Source organism: Fusarium verticillioides, chromosome 5 (genome assembly GCF_000149555.1).
Source record: "Fusarium verticillioides 7600 chromosome 5, whole genome shotgun sequence".
NCBI lineage: Eukaryota > Fungi > Ascomycota > Sordariomycetes > Hypocreales > Nectriaceae > Fusarium > Fusarium verticillioides.
The window spans coordinates 3,437,074-3,452,367 of record NC_031679.1 but is presented as its reverse complement, the minus strand read 5'-3'; the positions used below and the strand labels follow the sequence as shown (position 1 = coordinate 3,452,367).

Genomic DNA, 15,294 nt, shown 5'->3' with positions numbered 1-15,294 from the left:
GACATGCTGTCGTACCTTGCGTGCTGTGTTGTTGCTTGTACCGGACTAGCCGGGGTTGGTATGTATGTACCTTGGGCACAGGGGAGATGCAAGCCGAGTACTGTGCTGTACTGTACTGTACTGTTTGTAGGTACTGACTTCACAGCACAGAAAGGTTACAGACGACACACACATGGCAACGCAACAACGACTACGACAACTACGGCAAAGTGGACAGGTCAGGTACACGGAATTACAAGATGCACTGTGACCCTGTGTTCCCGCTCGTTCGCTCCATTCAGGTGCCTCAAATGTTGGGGGAGGCTTGGACGCCAGCAAAGAAGGAATGGCGCTACCGTGGGACGATACCACGACGGGCAAGGGAGGGAATGGCGGCATAAAGAAGTCAATCAAACAGAAGCAGCGATCAGAAACATTGATGACCCAGGATTGGTGATTGATGATACCCCTTCGTCTCAGAATTAGGAAGCATTGCAACGCCAGACAGACAACTTTGAATCCAAAACAGACGGCAGAAATGAAATGAGGTCAATAATGAATACATAGGTAGGCACATACGCGCGTTATCAAGACACTGTTGCGACATACTGTATACTGTAAGTAGCCAATTCATTGCACAACTCGTATAACTGGTTCACTGTTTATGCATTGCCGCGTTATCAGAGTTATCCTTATCCGTCTGTCCCCCAGACATCCATCACAATACATAGCGATATGACGGAATACCAACGGACATGACGACTTGCCAAATGCAGATCTAGCACTGTGCTATCAGGGAGCCGGCGCTGTCTAGCTCAGTGCAAACAAGACCTCACGCGCACTGAGGGTGGAGAGCATTAACCAGAACCAGGGCAAACTCAGCAGAAGCCAGATCACTCAGTCACTCGCTCAGTGGAAAGTCAACGACATAGGGGAGTCATTCAGAGGCCGGTGCCGGGCTCAGCATCAGTCATACGGACGAGTACGGGGCCCCAGCGCCGAATCTTGGTGGCGATTCGAGTAACTTCTGCCGGCCTCTCTCCCGCTCGACGCTGCCGGCCCAACTCACATTTACCTTTCTCTTTTATCGGTGGGCGGCGGGAAATGACATGTTGGTCAGCGTGATCATACAGTATGCGCCCCTCTATTCAAACAGTACGCCTTCAGTAATCCCTTCCAGCGCCGGGCTCAGACACTGGGAAATGGGATTCGCGCAATCTGGACCTCCGTCGGTGCAACGCTGATAGCGGCTTCACCGCCCACTACCCTCAAGCAAAGTAACTTTTAGGCTATACTCTGGTGTTTCGAGGACAGTGCTCATGTGTATTGCCTGATGCAGATCCCAACAGACTGTTAACCAAGCTACCACTGGGCGTAGACAAGATGGTGTAGGGCCTCGAGGCATGAATGGAGCACTTGTTCACTGGCTGCAGCGACGGAGCGTAGCAATGCACATACATAGTGCGCATAGTGCGCGTGGCACCAGTGTAGTCCATGCAACGACGATGCCATCCCCAGGTTTTACTGGCTTGGCTCGGCATCGCAAACAAGACGAGAACGAGCTGTCAATTGCAAGGGTCCTTCTCTGTCCCCAACGAAATCCAACACGGGAAATGCAGCTTCTGAGGTTCTACTCAATCTGATCTGAACTGAACTGTCTCGTGGACAGGAAAAGTGAGCCCATACTTGACTATCCCGAATCCGAAATCAGGGTCTCGTCTCGTTTTCTCTATCGCTATTTCGGTTTACAGTTTTGATCCGTCTCAAACGCAATTCGGGCTTTTTCTTAGATAGTCGGCGCCACGGTACAGTCACAGTCCGAGTGACGGACAGACGGTGCTCAGCCAACATTGCAGTCGGGGAATTGAGGCAATCGCTATCAGCGACTACGCAATTAGACTATGCAGAAAACTGATTGGATCTTGTGCCACGTTTCTCTCGTTCCTGAGCTGGAAGCCTGCCAATTCTTCGATTGCAGAAGACCCTTGTTATCTCTGGTTATCAAGTTCCAAGTCTCCAACTTTTGCCGCCAGTCTCTTGTCGATCACCCTTCTGACGCCTTAACGCTTACACCCTTGCTCGTCTACTAATCTAGGTTATCAGTGAATTGGCCCAGCTTGGTCACTCGGTCATGCACTCCTGGATCCTGCATTCCAGTGGGCATACCCCCGGTGCCATGAGGACCCTTTCGTCTCAGGGACCAGATGAACTAACAGACAATAAGACTCGGCCGCCAAAAAGTAAACAGATGGTTTCTTGAGCCGCCGAGTGTGAATGTGTCATCCAACAAACGCCAGAAGCTTCCAAATAATGGTCAGGGGACTGGGATTGTGCAAGGAGATCTTACTGTGTTGGTGATTACATCCGTAAATAGAAAAGGGGCGTGCGTCAGAACAGGCTATGCTTCCAAGGCTGGCTTGGAGCTTGGACAGGCAGGAATTGCGTGTAGCGATCTGTCGTCAATCATCAAACGTGACTGGATGGGTTTTCAAGGGTCCGCGTTGCTCAGCCATGCACAAATCTGTGCAAATCTTCACAAAATATCACCATGACACGAAACAGCTGTGCACAAAGCCAGGTTTGCCGGTCAGGACACTGTGATGCTACATACCATTTTGGGAAGAAAGACAACAAAGAGCAACGAACCTTGAATTTCGACTCGAGAGACGAAATGACGGCATTTCGTCTCCATCAGAGCGGGGGTGCAAAATACGTGGACATGAGATTATTCAGGGAATATGGGATTACGAATCTCGGATGATGGAATTCTTCGAGATTACTCACCTGCTCCAGTCTCCAGTCTCTAGTCTCCATTATTATTCAAGCCAAGACAGATACTGTGTTGTAACTGTGTGTACTGGTTTGTTTCGACGGACGGACGGACTTGACACTCGGTGCGGGTCCCCGGGCCTCGTGAGATCTGATGTTTGCTGTCGCCTTGTGGTGGAGTCCGGACAAATATGGGGATGGAATTCGATATCGGCGTTCCAAGGACAGGAGACTTGTTGAGTCGTGACTCAGTGAAAATGGAATACGGAGATGAGATGATGAACATTGGTCATGTCACGATGGTCACAGGTGAGTAAGCCTCACGCTCTAAGCCTACATGTTGCACAATTGCACGTTGAAATTGTTCTAGACACGACTCCCTATTTCGGTTGGACGTGGTTTAGCTGTCTCAAGTCACGTCGTTGCCGGCTCTGATTCGTTGTCATATCGGAAACACAATATTTACTTATATTGACAACAACATGCTATTATGCGCGGATCTTGTCAACAAGGGCGGGGATAGAGGAGGGCAACAAGCTACAAGGGATAACGAGGGGAAAACTGAGACGCTGAAGGGATTGAATCTCATCATCGAGGATGATCTTTTGACTCAACCGATTTGCCCTCCAGATATCGCGTGAGAGTTGCAGCTCTTGTCCAGGGTAGCTACAATACAGTTGGTCATGGGATTGAGCTGAAGCTCCAGCAAATTGTGACCCACAAGCTTGAAGTGAGGTGATGGTGGTGAGAGAAAAAGGGTCCTGCTGCGACTGTGGACAACACACATTTCTTTTCTTTCACCGTTGCCAGGGGCTGTCTCACTGCTGCGTTCCGGAAGCTGCATGAACTGGCCACTTCAGCTCGGGAACAGCAGGGGATCTGTTAAAAGCTCCGTATCGAGCTGCAGCTTGGGTTGCTTTGCCTCGGGACCACAGCCTGCAGTGACACGGGGTTTGGCGACAGCCGGCATAGACTAGACTCTATAGACGTGTTCTGTACGATGCTAAGCAGACCAGATCAGACCCTGAATACGAAAAGATCTTTTAGTTCACGACCTGTGACAGATGAACTGCCAGTTGTCATTTTCGTCAACAGGGTTCTAATTAGAGATCCATTGTAACCCTCAGAGCCTATCCAATTCCCTCGGATCTGGCCGCCGACCCCTGTAACACAGCCAAGTCCTTCTATCCAGTTCCTTCACAACAGGCCTCTTCGCTGTCCTCCTTACCCTGCAGTCAGGAAATACTAACACGCCATTGGCCGGTTCACCTCGACCCAACCAACCTCACCTCTTGACCGCCTTTCCTCCAATGCTCACATGGCTGCAAACCAACTCTCCATTCGCATTAGATTCGATCTACTATTGCATCTCAATCAACCCACGTTCCCAGCTGCATCAAGCTTAACACGGATGCTTCGTCAAGGATCTTAAACCTCCAAGGAAATCACCTCACCAAAAGGCGCCAAGCTAGATAGCGGCCCGCTCTGGAATCCAGGAACAAGGACCTTCTGCTGCCACTGCCAATATTGGTTTTTTTTCCACGCACGCACGCTCTCTTCCTCACTTCAAGATCGTAGCAGGGATCCCGAATCGGAATTGGTGTCTGACAGAATTTTCTTGTCATCTCTTCTTTCTTACTTTCGGTTTAATTCACCCGTTTCATCTCTCATATTGGACGTATCAATATCCAGGCTTGACCGCTTTCTTACGGAAAAATAACTCCTTTTCACGATGACGCTCAACCTCAATGACTTCGACGTTCTAGTATTTGACATTGGTAAGACTAAACTGGCTCCACAGTTGCTGTTGGCGACTGCGTGCGTGTTTTGTTCACTGCAAGGACTGTTTTGGACTGAGTTGTCATTCATTATATTGGCATATGTTTTGTACCTTACTATACACCCGCGCTTTGCTTGGATATCATACACTCAGAATAGCCATAATAACACATGTTACAGAAGGAACCGTTTGTCCCATCTCCTTTGTCAAAGACGTTCTCGTGAGTCGTCCCGTTTTCTTGCTTGTCTCACTTCGCAACCGTTCCGATTTTACTCTCCTTACCCATGTACCACCTCCGTCCGTCCCCCTTACCGCCTCCGGGCCCGGACCTCCGTATGGATCCCACCAAATTTCGTCCCAGCCTCCTCTTCCGGACGTCCTCCGTCCAGCTGCCGGCCTTTGTACCCAGATCCCGAGTGTCCACGCTGCCGAACCAAGTTCTGCCAAGTTGCGCAAGTCTCGGGCGCGTGCAGCTGAAAATTTCAAGCCGAGCACTTCTTTCCCAGCCCCTTTGCACTCTTCACCGACTTTACCCATTTCGTGATGGCATGCACGATGTCAACAACACTGCAGCCTGCTGACCAAGGTCTGTTTGTTGTCATTAGTTTCCGTATGCACTCGAGGCACTTCCCAAAGTGTTGGATCAAGAGTGGGATAGCCCAGAGTTCGCAAAGTACCGCGATGCCTTTCCCGAAGAGTATCGCAACTCGCGCTCTGACTTTGAAGCGCACGTCCGCGACCTCGTGAAGCGTGATGTCAAGATCGCCTATCTCAAGTCGCTCCAGGGTTATTTGTGGCTGCAAGGCTACAAGTCGGGTAACATCGTGGCGCCCCTTCTCCCAGATGTTGAGCCCTTCTTCAGCGAGGCCACCCAGGCTGGAAAGAAGATCATCATCTACTCGTCCGGCTCAGTCCCCGCGCAGAAGTTGCTCTTTTCACATACCAACTCCGCCATGTCAGATATGACGCCTCTTATCGCAGACTACTTTGATACCACTAATGCGGGGCCCAAAACCGAGGTTGATAGCTACGCGAAGATCATTTCTGAGCACCCGGAGCACAAGGACGTCAACCGATGGCTTTTCCTGAGCGACAATATCAACGAGGTCAAAGCTGCTGTTGGGGCTGGTATGCGCAGTCTGCCCGTTGTTCGTCCCGGTAATGCGCCCTTGCCGCCAGACGAACCTCTGTCCAAGCTCGCCATTACCGAGTTCAAGCACTCAGAGGTCGCTTCTTTGGGAGTATGATAGACGGCTGCAGGAAAAGGTTGCTCAGGGTGTGGGGAAATGATAATCGTCGAATAGCGTGGGACCTTTGTGCGGAGATGCAAGAGTAGCAGCTCGCTAGGGAATTCTACCCCCCTCAAAAACTAAGACCACCGTCCAGCTGATCTTGTCTACTGGTGATCTGGTGTCCCCAAGCTGCATAAGTGTCACCATGCACCTTATCAGTCGTGCGACGTAGCAAGTTGCAGATAGTCGATCCAGATGATACAGCACAGCACAGTACGCGCTCTCCAAGAACTGTGTAGATAGGATCCTCTTATCGAGAGTTAAACATTCGTACCGTGTCAGCTAGTTAATTGTCGCGTGCTCAAAACTCCATATGTTTTGCTGTGTTGATAGCTTGTTGGGCAGTTCCGCATATGCAGCTCGTCGAGGCCCCACGCGTTGTCGTGTCTCCCCTCATCGTTTCAGTTTGAATGACTCGTCGAAGCTTTGAGCGTCATGACAAAATTGTTCCGCGTCCGTCCTGGATTGACTTCCTTCTTTGTAAAATCTGGCCGCTTCTCGGAGACGGTCCCGATCCTCTTCCAAAGAGTATATGCCAATTTCTGAGTCATCTTGGCCTTGGTGCATGCATAGCCGAGAATCGTCATCAACTCCTCCAAGCGAGTTTCTGTAAAGTATCGTGAGTTATCAACACAGCTACGAGGTAGAACCACAAAAAGGCAAGGAAAGGGTTCGTCAGAACCAGTTGCTGGTTCAGCTGGAGGTCGAAGAAAGGAGAGAGTCCGAAGAAGCATCTGTCCACGCCCCTCGGCCTCGGGCACGAAGTTGAGCACTAGACTCAGAGAGATGATGTCGAACACCTCAGAATCGTCTTTGGGCAGAGGTCGCTCCATAAAATCTTGCTTTGTGATGCCTGGCTCCTGGCTGTTGAGATCGATATGCTTCATAGTAAAGATACCGCTTGTCGAGCATGCGTTACGAGTACTCAATGCCCCAACCTCCAGCATATGAAACGGCTGAGCACGCTTCTTGAGCTCTGCCACAGGGAGCCATTCCAGAAGTACTCTTGACGTGTCGCCTCCTCTATCGAGACTCTGACCTTGCAAACTGGCCTTCTGATAGTGGTCAAGACCACCCAGCTTGGCAATCTCTGAGGCGATGCGAGTTTCGGTGACCGTGTCGCCCTTGGCTGCAGCTTGCCGACGTTGTTTCTCCAGTTGGTGATGAGTGTTGATGAGACTCCTGCTGGCTTTCCTAGACATTGACCGTGAGGACTTGACAGTTGGCGGGCGGCCACTTGAAAGGCTTTTCAGCCTTGCTTGCTTCTTGGAAACCATTTTATGAGTGCAATGAGAATGGCCCTTGTGTGTTGACCTCTTGACCCCTTAATTCATCGAAATCTGAAATGATTTTCATGTTAGTCTCGGTAAAGAGAAGAGTAATATTGAAACTCACCAATTCTCAAATCGTGCAACTCCTCAGGGAAGACCCAGCAGATTACAGTGAGCTATAAGTCTTGGAAGAGCATTTTGATTCCTATTAATCGACCGAACTGCCCAAAAATTCCGCGTGATTGAGTGCAACATTCATTCTCTCGATGACTTTTTGCAATTGGCTTACCTAAGTCAAGTATATTGATCCGAGCCTCAACCAATCACATCATGTAGAGGAGTGGGACCACATCTGCCCTAATTGCGAAAAATCACAAAAAATAAATAGATTTTATTTCAGCCAACCTGTTTGTGAACCTTTGACCACTCCGACGACAACCAGCACACCCGACAATCTTGTGCCCTCGACAACACCGACGCAATGGCCGCCAACAAGAAAGGTACGACATGATATGAAACAACAAAGAGGGAAGAGAAAAAAGGGAAAAAGAAGAAAACTGGACGGGCGAAGGCGAAATTGAGCAAGAATTTGAACGACGATGTTATGGCGACTCTCGAGAGATCAAATCATTATATCGCCTCGATGCAACCACATCAATTGCAGCAACTGCTATAACCGAACGATCAGTTTCGCTTCTACGTTATTGTCTCTTTCGCTTCGACACTGCCGACCTTTCGACTCGATCCATCTTCTGATTCTCCTCTTCGACTCTCACCCTCTGAGTTCATACTCTACCGCATCATGCTACAGCAGATTTTGCGAGTTCTGAAAAAGAGCGAATGCTGATGCTTTCAATAACAGTTCAGCCTAAGGGCAAGGGCAACAAGAAGGCCCAGGATGCCGCCAAGGCCGCTCTCAAGGGCGTAAGTTGAAAACATTTTACCGCAGTCAACCGTCCCAATATGCTAACGCACTGTCAATAGTCCAACTCCCACAAGAAGGTCAAGGCTCGCTTCAGCACCTCCTTCCACCGCCCCAAGACCCTGATCACCTCGCGAGCCCCCAAGTACCCTCGCCGATCTATCCCTCACCAGCCTCGTCTGGATGAGCACAAGGTTAGTCTCACCTGGAATGAGATCTGTTGGGGAAACGATTGTATTAACCACACTCTAGATCATTGTCCACCCTCTCAACACTGAGAGCGCCATGAAGAAGATGGAGGAGAACAACACCCTCGTCTTCATTGTCGACATCAAGAGCAACAAGTCAGTATATCCAAGAACAATATCCGAGTAAAATCTAACCTCAATACAGGGCCCAGATCAAGCTTGCTCTCAAGAAGCTCTACGACATTGACTGTGTCAAGGTCAACACCCTTATCCGCCCTGACGGTACCAAGAAGGCCTACGCCCGCCTGACCCCTGATGTCGATGCTCTCGACATTGCTGCCAACAAGCTCTCTCTCGTCTAAAAATACCACCGGGCTTGTGGGTTCCTGGCTTCTCTGGCGTGTCTTTGGGTTGGTTTCTGGCCTGCTGAAAATGCAAGGCATGGGCATCGGAATAGGCGTAAAAAGAACTTCTCGTTGAGAGTGCAAATGATCATGAATTCAATACCACCCGGGACACGGCTCCGCTTAGTCGTCCAAGATGCTGCCTTGATATGATTTGAGTGACAATACGTGAGTGTGATTTGTAGTTAGGGGCCGTAAGTTTCTTTTGCGTTGTTTGTTTCCAACCACTTTTGGGGAATAGTTCGTGGAAATTACGGTGACATATAAACATGAACAATATGCTAGTCAAGTCAAAACGGGGTATAACCATTTTAGATGAACCTTTCCCAAACAATCATGGTTGAGATCTGTTTTTTTTCTAAACCGTTCGTGATGCACATAGCCCAATGGCCAGTCACTTTGACCAACATAGGCTCAGTCGTCCGTCGTGGTCACAACCTGAATTTTCCACTTTGACCACGGCCCGTCTATTCATACAAAAAATCTCGTAATACATAGTTGAAAATAACATTACTTCCATGCTGAAATCAGCCTCTTAGTTGCGCATGCCGTTGAGGTGCTTCATCGTAAGGTAGTTGACGTCAAGAAATCGCTCGACACAGTTGGCGAGACATGTCTCCTCGGACTTGTCGAGCTTGGGGTTCTTGATGTTGCCAGGAACACACTTGGTCCAGCACATTTGGGTCAAGCTGTGTGTTTCTAAAAATGACATTTCGTCAGCGATTCTGTATTGTATCTTGTCTTCCTCGGTGTTGTACGTACGGGCTTGGATCTGGGAGCGCTGCTGCTCATTGGCGAGGAACTGGCGAAGCTCGAGGCGATCCTTATCGTTGAGCTTCTCGAGGTCGGCGTTATCAATGGAAAGTTGTTGAGCGCTCATTTTGGCGATTGTGAAGAGGTTGGTCGTGATTGGCGTGGAGTTGAAGTTGGTTTGTTGTAGATTCTGCTCACAAAGTTCAAGATTTTTGATGATGCGCAACTGTCTAATCAACTGACCAATAATGGGCCACGGATAGGTTCGTAGTCCCACTCTCAACTTTCACCAAGAGAAACAAGCAGGTTTGATTTGTATGATAGTTACTGCCTGTCGTGTAAATTACTCAAAGAAACAGTTATAAGCCGATGCATTACAATTACTAGGCATACTGAGAGTCCTTTCACCACCACATACAGCTCAAGACAGACGATCCAGCGCCATGAAGCTCTCTATAACAGTGTCTAATTTATAAATACCAACAAGTAGTCATAGTACCGCTCTAAAACAATTCTCACATAACAACTCTAGCCAGAATATGCCGCCGAGTAACACCCTTCTATACTGGAAAAGAAACAATGGTAACGACCGACAGGGTTCTCAGAACCAACATGTGCATCTAACATCCACATGCATCGCCTTCGCTAGATGTAACGCTTCCAGCGGGCCAAGGCCATGAAAATGATGCACAGGAAAACCATGAAACTAATGATACTGAAGAAAGGAGCCAAGTTGTTTGCGGCAACGGTTGCGAACGGAACTGGCACGTTCATTCCAAACACACCACTGACCAAGTTAAGGGGGACCAGGATCGAGGCCAAGAAAGTGATTTTGCTCAGAACCTCGTTGGTGTGCGTTCCTTGCGCGATGCTGTTGATGGAAACCGTAGCAAGATAATTGCTGTGTGCGCGAGATAGAATCTTTTCAAAGTGTCCCAAATTGGTGGCCATGGTCACAACGTGATCCTGGATGTCGCCAAGATACATGCCGATGTCCATCCTTGGCGTGACCTTGTAGTTCTCATTGCATCGCTTCGTGAAACCACGGAGAACATCTGCTTTGCCACCGAGCAGGCGAAGCAGAGCCAGACAATTCTTGCGAACCCGGCCAATGCGACGGAGGAATGAGTTAGAATCATCCTCACGCATGACGAACACTTCGTCTTCAATAGCATCCGCTTCAAGCTCAATCTGGCGAATGACAGGTCCGAAGGAATCAACAATGTCGTCACTGTGAACAATTAGTATGTCTCTACAAGTCGTGTTCACAGATAAACTTACATCAAAGCATAGCAGATCCAGTCGCTGCTGAGAGAGACATAATCCTTGAGAGCAGTGATTCGCTTACGAACTTGGGCCGCGTGCGAGTTGGGCTCAAAGCTGAAGCTCAGTGTGCCCTCGCGGAACACGATGACATAGGTGTTGAAAGGCTCATACTCAATGCCATCAGGCTCCTGAACGACTGAGAAAGAACGGAAACAGGCAAAGTAGTACGACGGGAAGAGTTCAATCTTCTCGCGAGCTTCCTGAGTGATGATATCCTCAATTGTCAGGGGATGGATTCCAAAAGCTTTGCAGATGCTCTGAACCTCCTCCTTGGAAGCCGCATTGACGTTGAGCCACCAGACACCATCTTCGTCTTCATCAGGAAGCTCGAAAAGGCCTCGAAGATCTTCTCCTGGGAGAACCAGATCACCAAAATCGGCTGCGTGGATAGTTGACTCCCATGCCGAAGAGAAGAAGCTGAACCGGTTAGGGTCGATAGGCGCAGGCTGCTTTTCAGCAACTGACCCCTCGGCATGAGTCTGCGCTGTCTGGTTCGTCTTCTCACGGGTCATTGAGTCATCCGAGACCGGTTCCAGGATATCACCATCAACAGTGACCATCCGCTGAAGGCGGGATTCATTCTGCTGAGTTCGCATATCCTCAAAGCTCTGCTTCTCGGCAGCGGCTGCGTTGCGCTCTGCCGCTCGCTCTGCGGCGCGTTCAGCTGCCTGCTCATTGATGAAGTTCTCAAGGTAGTCAAAGTCAATATACAGGTGGTCCTTGTGATAGCTCTCCTTGACAGGGAAGCAGACATCCTCCTCTGCAGTTGTGTTGGTTGAGAGGCTAGCAGCATCATTGTCGATGGTGCGAGGCTTGCTTCGGTAGCTGCGCTTGCTTGAGATAGACATGGCTCGACTGGCTACATCTTCGATATCAGGCTTGTTGGGTTCCGAGAACGACATGTCCCGCTCTCGACGGCGAGCCTGGGCAAACGCCTTGACCGAGTTAGGTGGCGAGACAGATCGATCCGTGGAATCCACAGTAGGTCGGCGACTGCGACGAGCAGTGGGTGAAAGGTCACCTACTTCCTCATCGATGATGGCCTCCTCGAAATCGCGAACTACAATCGCAGGAGGGGCGGGGGGCTCAGGTTCGAGCTGTCGGGCACCATACAGACTGTCGAATGTGCCACGGCGAGGGCGCTCAACTCGCGTTGAACCCGACTGGTGGCGGTGATCATCGAGCTCCGGGACGGGAGTATCGTACCCAGACTGGGCAGCGGATTCTTCGTGGTCTGACATCTTGGTGTTCAGCTAGGTTTGTAGCTTGATATTGACTATATTGGCTCTAACGATGGCCGTGTAGAATAGATGGATATGTCTCGAGGAGGGCGGAAGGTGTATTACGGACTCGGTATTAGAATCCCATAGCTTGTTGTTGTTCCAATTAGGGTCGTCTGATATAGGCGTTTATAGACGTCGCACCCGGCGCGGCATGGGCGCGCCGAGTTGGTGTTTGTTCAAAACTGAGCTCTGCTCGGCGGTTGTCGCCAATGGCTGCTGGTTGTTAAGAGTAAATATGTACTGGCTCAAGACGAATAATGGGTAATGCGATCTAAAGACCAGTTACGGGGGCTTCTTGTTTACTCCGCTGTAGACCCAGAAGCTGGGACCGAAGAGCGAAGGGAGGGAAACGTTTGAGAAGGCGAGTTGAGCCAACTTGAAAACTGTTATGGGATAATGGCGAGACGCCGATACTGGATGATAGCGTAGATGAAGCGGCTGCTCGGGGATGCCAACAGGATTGAAGGCAATTGAAATATATGAGAAGCCGGCTAAGATTCGATAGAGGAGGCTTCGCGATAAAGTACTCGGTTGGCGCAAGTGGATTTCGATCTCAGGAGTTGAATCAGGCTGATTTATTTGTAGTAACCAGAATTTGTTTTGGGCCTTGGCAGGGAATAAAGGCAGGGTGACGATGCCAGGGCCTATCGTCTGAGGGAACTAAGGTCAAGGGCCAATTTCGATACTGGCACGGTTAGCCAGACGAGAAATTTTCTCGTTGCTGGACAGAACAAAGACCCGGTTAATAGTGCACGGCCAAAACAAACATGAGTGAATAAGAAAAACAAGTAATGTTGGGTACAAAAGGAGGTCTTATTGTCGACAGCGACGATGTCAGGGTGAAGTTGGGTTTAAGAGGAGTTTGAGGAACTTAATATACTATAAGTGGGAACCGAAGGGCTAGGAAGAAAAAAATTGTCCCTGGTGGTATCCAGTGTCGGGTACCGAATCGCCGTGTGCTATCACAAGCAAAAAATAGGTCATCCAGGATGACTCGTTGGTTCTTACAGGCCAGACAAGACGGGGAGAGGCCGCCACTTTTCCTCTCTTGGGACACTTACTTCTGCAGAATGAGCTTGGTCTGGACCATCGGTGTCCGTGTCCGTGTTAGATATCAGGCTTGTCCTTGGTCAGGCCTAGTTTAGAACCCAGGAACTCCCTGTTGTGCCTATCCGGCTTTGAGAGCCGATTCGCCACTGTCAGGTAGTGTAGGGTAAGTTGTCAGGAACCTCGATCATCTCAGCTGATTGACCAGCAGAATGACTGATTCCCCAGAGCACCACTGCATTAATCCCAGCAAATAACTGCAAACGCTGTCCTTTGGCAGAGGAGCAAGTGCATCTGGATAATCAGATCACAGTTTGATCATCAGGATATTACTCACACTTATTCATGGTTACGGCATCTTGGTCCTCATTCGCTTAGACATCGAATCTTCTCCAGCCCGCAAAAGCTTGTTTACCGAAAGCGGACTAGTCTATGAGCCTTCTAACAGCCAGGTGTCGAGACCAATTCCGAACTTGACACTATTGGCGATCGCATTCACATCGATCTCAATCCGACGGAACAACATCTCCAGACACAGTACAAACACACGACGAATACTCCCACCCGACCATCATCCATTATGGCCGAACAAGCCCTTGATCAAATCCGAGACCTCGTCGATGGCCAAATTGTACACGATCCCGCCCGTCGATTTACCTGATCAACAGCTGACTGAAGCTCCACTGTAGGACTTTGAAGGACAGAAGCTGGCCGAGCTCCTTGCTACAGTTCTCCTTGTCATTTCTGGCGTACGTCTTCTTCCCCCCCAAGTCATTCCTGATAACTCGCAGGACTGTTTGGCTGATGATTATAACTAGCTGATCTCCTTCGTTGTCGGCTACATCCTCCAAGATATCAAGCTCGCGGTCTACCTAGGTCTAGGAGGCACGGCGTTAACCTTCCTTGTCGTGGTGCCGGCCTGGCCCTTTTACAACAAACATCCAGTCAAGTGGCTTCCAGCGGGTTACGCATACGATCTTGCAAGCAAAGGAAATCAATAGATTGTGTACGGTGTACTGGGCCTCGCTGTGTCATGACCTCTGCAGCCCCTCGAGGCTGATTATGACACCCAAATAATACTGTTTCCTTGCAGATGTCTTGTTCTTTTCTTCATAATCCATCACATTCGGACATCGACCGCATTCTCTTTATCGGCCGTACTTCTGAAACTCCCAGTCCCTATTGTCCAATGGACAAACAGATCGGGCCTTGAGCCATCTCGAAATGCAGTGAAAGTGGAACGCATGCTGTCTCTGTTAGCCGAATGACACGAAAAGAAAGGGTGCGTAGCAGTCTTACGTTGCATATTCCCCAAGCCACGGTGCATTCTTCGCTTGTAGCGGATGCTTGGTTTGCCTGGCATTCGATGCCTGATGATTTGTGAGCACTTTGTGATATACATCCAATAAGAAGCCGAGTAAACGTACATAGATCCATGATATGGTTTCGGCAGATAGCACAGTTGTCAACAACGATGTCCCATGCCCAGAGAGCGACCGCATTCCACTGTTCGTCTTCGGTCAGCATGACTCTGGGAGGCTCACAACTGGCAAGTCTGTACCTTCTTGACCTCGAATTTCTTCTTTCCCTCGACACTCTTGTTGCCGGAGGCCTCGCCCTTCTTAGCGACGGGCGCATCGCTCATCTCAACGTCGGCCATGTTTCGCACTCGGCTGGTCAACCCGGAAGACCACGCTAGGGTTGGTTTCGTTGACGGATATCGAGGTACACTGCTCTGCTAGAAGCAGTCAGAATTATCCATATGCCGTTAATCTTCAAGGATGGAAAATGGGACATGTCCCGCGCGGTTTCGGGTTGAAGGTAAGGAGACGTACGGATATTGGTTGCTCAATAGATCAATATCTCTAGAGTTGTGAATGCTTATAATTGTCAGCAATATGAAGAGGATAAATAAAAACCTCGGGCACGATTTTCTCGTTTGAAAGAAAATGTACCTTGATGGTGCAGTCGCGAGCAAGGCGAGGGTACTCACAGTGAATTTGGTTCCTAGCAAGTGATGATGCGGCTCTGAACGTCTGCTCTAAAGGCTTCGGATGCTGCAGAGCTCCTCTAGGCAGGCGGGCAGGCAGCTGGAGGACGGGAGTTCAAGCCTTAGGTCACCTCACCTAATTCAGGCTGCGTCCGGCGGGAGAGTGGCGGGGCGGGGTCGATCACAGAGGTCCTATCGCTTATCAGTCGTGATGGGACTTCCATTCGCTAGAAACGAAACATATAAGCCTTACGCACATGATATACTTTTGTTTAAATGCTCTAGTTCTG

The 15,294-nt window shown here is 49.6% G+C and overlaps 7 protein-coding genes across 12 annotated transcripts; 3 read left to right on the top strand and 4 right to left on the bottom strand.

The window, feature by feature from the left end:
* The first annotated feature begins 184 nt into the window (after nt 1–184).
* On the top strand, nt 185–7,329 carry FVEG_09173 (enolase-phosphatase E1). 2 transcript variants are annotated; one of them, XM_018898117.1, is made up of 3 exons: nt 185–4,526; nt 4,708–4,748; nt 5,134–7,329. In XM_018898117.1, the coding sequence occupies exons 1-3, from the start codon at nt 4,481–4,483 to the stop codon at nt 5,773–5,775; spliced, it is 729 nt and encodes a 242-aa protein (XP_018755926.1). In that variant the 5' UTR covers nt 185–4,480; the 3' UTR covers nt 5,776–7,329. The 2 variants fall into 2 exon arrangements, with proteins under 2 accessions (XP_018755926.1, XP_018755925.1); XM_018898116.1 differs by having other exon boundaries at nt 185–4,748.
* FVEG_09172 (hypothetical protein) lies at nt 4,598–7,344 on the bottom strand. The gene is made up of 2 exons (XM_018898115.1): nt 7,216–7,344; nt 4,598–7,160 (listed from the first exon to the last, which is right to left on the bottom strand). The coding sequence occupies exon 2, from the start codon at nt 7,095–7,097 to the stop codon at nt 6,222–6,224; it is 876 nt and encodes a 291-aa protein (XP_018755924.1). The 5' UTR covers nt 7,098–7,160; nt 7,216–7,344; the 3' UTR covers nt 4,598–6,221.
* Nucleotides 7,345–7,404: 60 nt separating this feature from the next.
* FVEG_09171 (50S ribosomal protein L23Ae) lies at nt 7,405–9,127 on the top strand. The gene is made up of 5 exons (XM_018898114.1): nt 7,405–7,591; nt 7,954–8,015; nt 8,076–8,207; nt 8,266–8,357; nt 8,407–9,127. Exons 1-5 carry the CDS (start codon nt 7,573–7,575, stop codon nt 8,561–8,563), a joined length of 462 nt encoding a protein of 153 aa, XP_018755923.1. The 5' UTR covers nt 7,405–7,572; the 3' UTR covers nt 8,564–9,127.
* On the bottom strand, nt 8,472–9,597 carry FVEG_09170 (mitochondrial import inner membrane translocase subunit TIM8). Its single transcript, XM_018898113.1, has 2 exons — nt 9,368–9,597; nt 8,472–9,304 (listed from the first exon to the last, which is right to left on the bottom strand). The coding sequence occupies exons 1-2, from the start codon at nt 9,483–9,485 to the stop codon at nt 9,141–9,143; spliced, it is 282 nt and encodes a 93-aa protein (XP_018755922.1). The 5' UTR covers nt 9,486–9,597; the 3' UTR covers nt 8,472–9,140.
* Nucleotides 9,598–9,661: 64 nt separating this feature from the next.
* On the bottom strand, nt 9,662–12,933 carry FVEG_09169 (hypothetical protein). The gene is made up of 2 exons (XM_018898112.1): nt 10,640–12,933; nt 9,662–10,589 (listed from the first exon to the last, which is right to left on the bottom strand). Exons 1-2 carry the CDS (start codon nt 11,923–11,925, stop codon nt 10,004–10,006), a joined length of 1,872 nt encoding a protein of 623 aa, XP_018755921.1. The 5' UTR covers nt 11,926–12,933; the 3' UTR covers nt 9,662–10,003.
* On the top strand, nt 12,911–14,706 carry FVEG_09168 (hypothetical protein). Of its 3 annotated transcripts, none has more exons than XM_018898109.1 (4): nt 12,911–13,180; nt 13,226–13,645; nt 13,704–13,763; nt 13,833–14,706. In XM_018898109.1, exons 2-4 carry the CDS (start codon nt 13,595–13,597, stop codon nt 14,013–14,015), a joined length of 294 nt encoding a protein of 97 aa, XP_018755918.1. In that variant the 5' UTR covers nt 12,911–13,180; nt 13,226–13,594; the 3' UTR covers nt 14,016–14,706. The 3 variants fall into 3 exon arrangements, with proteins under 3 accessions (XP_018755918.1, XP_018755919.1, XP_018755920.1); XM_018898111.1 differs by having other exon boundaries at nt 13,151–13,180; nt 13,243–13,645; XM_018898110.1 differs by having other exon boundaries at nt 13,140–13,645.
* FVEG_09167 (RING-box protein 1) lies at nt 13,365–15,290 on the bottom strand. 3 transcript variants are annotated; one of them, XM_018898108.1, is made up of 5 exons: nt 15,008–15,290; nt 14,850–14,894; nt 14,442–14,749; nt 14,314–14,384; nt 13,365–14,261 (listed from the first exon to the last, which is right to left on the bottom strand). In XM_018898108.1, the coding sequence occupies exons 3-5, from the start codon at nt 14,650–14,652 to the stop codon at nt 14,163–14,165; spliced, it is 381 nt and encodes a 126-aa protein (XP_018755917.1). In that variant the 5' UTR covers nt 14,653–14,749; nt 14,850–14,894; nt 15,008–15,290; the 3' UTR covers nt 13,365–14,162. The 3 variants fall into 3 exon arrangements, with proteins under 3 accessions (XP_018755917.1, XP_018755916.1, XP_018755915.1); XM_018898107.1 differs by having other exon boundaries at nt 14,442–14,894; XM_018898106.1 differs by having other exon boundaries at nt 14,442–15,290.
* Nucleotides 15,291–15,294: the final 4 nt, after the last annotated feature.

What these genes read in the sequence shown, in the direction of transcription:
- FVEG_09171 (XM_018898114.1), top strand. An exon ending in CCAAGGCCGCTCTCAAGGGC is followed by an intron (nt 8,016 to 8,075) that starts GTAAGTTGAAAA and finishes CACTGTCAATAG; the next exon opens with TCCAACTCCCACAAGAAGGT. An exon ending in CTCGTCTGGATGAGCACAAG is followed by an intron (nt 8,208 to 8,265) that starts GTTAGTCTCACC and finishes ACCACACTCTAG; the next exon opens with ATCATTGTCCACCCTCTCAA.
- FVEG_09169 (XM_018898112.1), bottom strand. Translation starts at nt 11,925, where the DNA reads ATGTCAGACCACGAAGAATCCGCTGCCCAGTCTGGGTACGATACTCCC. An exon ending in TGGATCTGCTATGCTTTGAT is followed by an intron (nt 10,590 to 10,639) that starts GTAAGTTTATCT and finishes AATTGTTCACAG; the next exon opens with TGACGACATTGTTGATTCCT.
- FVEG_09173 (XM_018898116.1), top strand. Translation starts at nt 4,629, where the DNA reads ATGTTTTGTACCTTACTATACACCCGCGCTTTGCTTGGATATCATACA. An exon ending in CCTTTGTCAAAGACGTTCTC is followed by an intron (nt 4,749 to 5,133) that starts GTGAGTCGTCCC and finishes TGTTGTCATTAG; the next exon opens with TTTCCGTATGCACTCGAGGC.
- FVEG_09168 (XM_018898109.1), top strand. Translation starts at nt 13,595, where the DNA reads ATGGCCGAACAAGCCCTTGATCAAATCCGAGACCTCGTCGATGGCCAA. An exon ending in ACCTCGTCGATGGCCAAATT is followed by an intron (nt 13,646 to 13,703) that starts GTACACGATCCC and finishes GCTCCACTGTAG; the next exon opens with GACTTTGAAGGACAGAAGCT. An exon ending in TTCTCCTTGTCATTTCTGGC is followed by an intron (nt 13,764 to 13,832) that starts GTACGTCTTCTT and finishes GATTATAACTAG; the next exon opens with CTGATCTCCTTCGTTGTCGG.
- FVEG_09170 (XM_018898113.1), bottom strand. Translation starts at nt 9,485, where the DNA reads ATGAGCGCTCAACAACTTTCCATTGATAACGCCGACCTCGAGAAGCTC. An exon ending in GCGCTCCCAGATCCAAGCCC is followed by an intron (nt 9,305 to 9,367) that starts GTACGTACAACA and finishes TGTCATTTTTAG; the next exon opens with AAACACACAGCTTGACCCAA.
- FVEG_09172 (XM_018898115.1), bottom strand. Translation starts at nt 7,097, where the DNA reads ATGGTTTCCAAGAAGCAAGCAAGGCTGAAAAGCCTTTCAAGTGGCCGC.
- FVEG_09167 (XM_018898106.1), bottom strand. Translation starts at nt 14,652, where the DNA reads ATGCGCCCGTCGCTAAGAAGGGCGAGGCCTCCGGCAACAAGAGTGTCG. An exon ending in AAACCATATCATGGATCTAT is followed by an intron (nt 14,385 to 14,441) that starts GTACGTTTACTC and finishes ACAAATCATCAG; the next exon opens with GCATCGAATGCCAGGCAAAC. An exon ending in TGGCTTGGGGAATATGCAAC is followed by an intron (nt 14,262 to 14,313) that starts GTAAGACTGCTA and finishes TAACAGAGACAG; the next exon opens with CATGCGTTCCACTTTCACTG.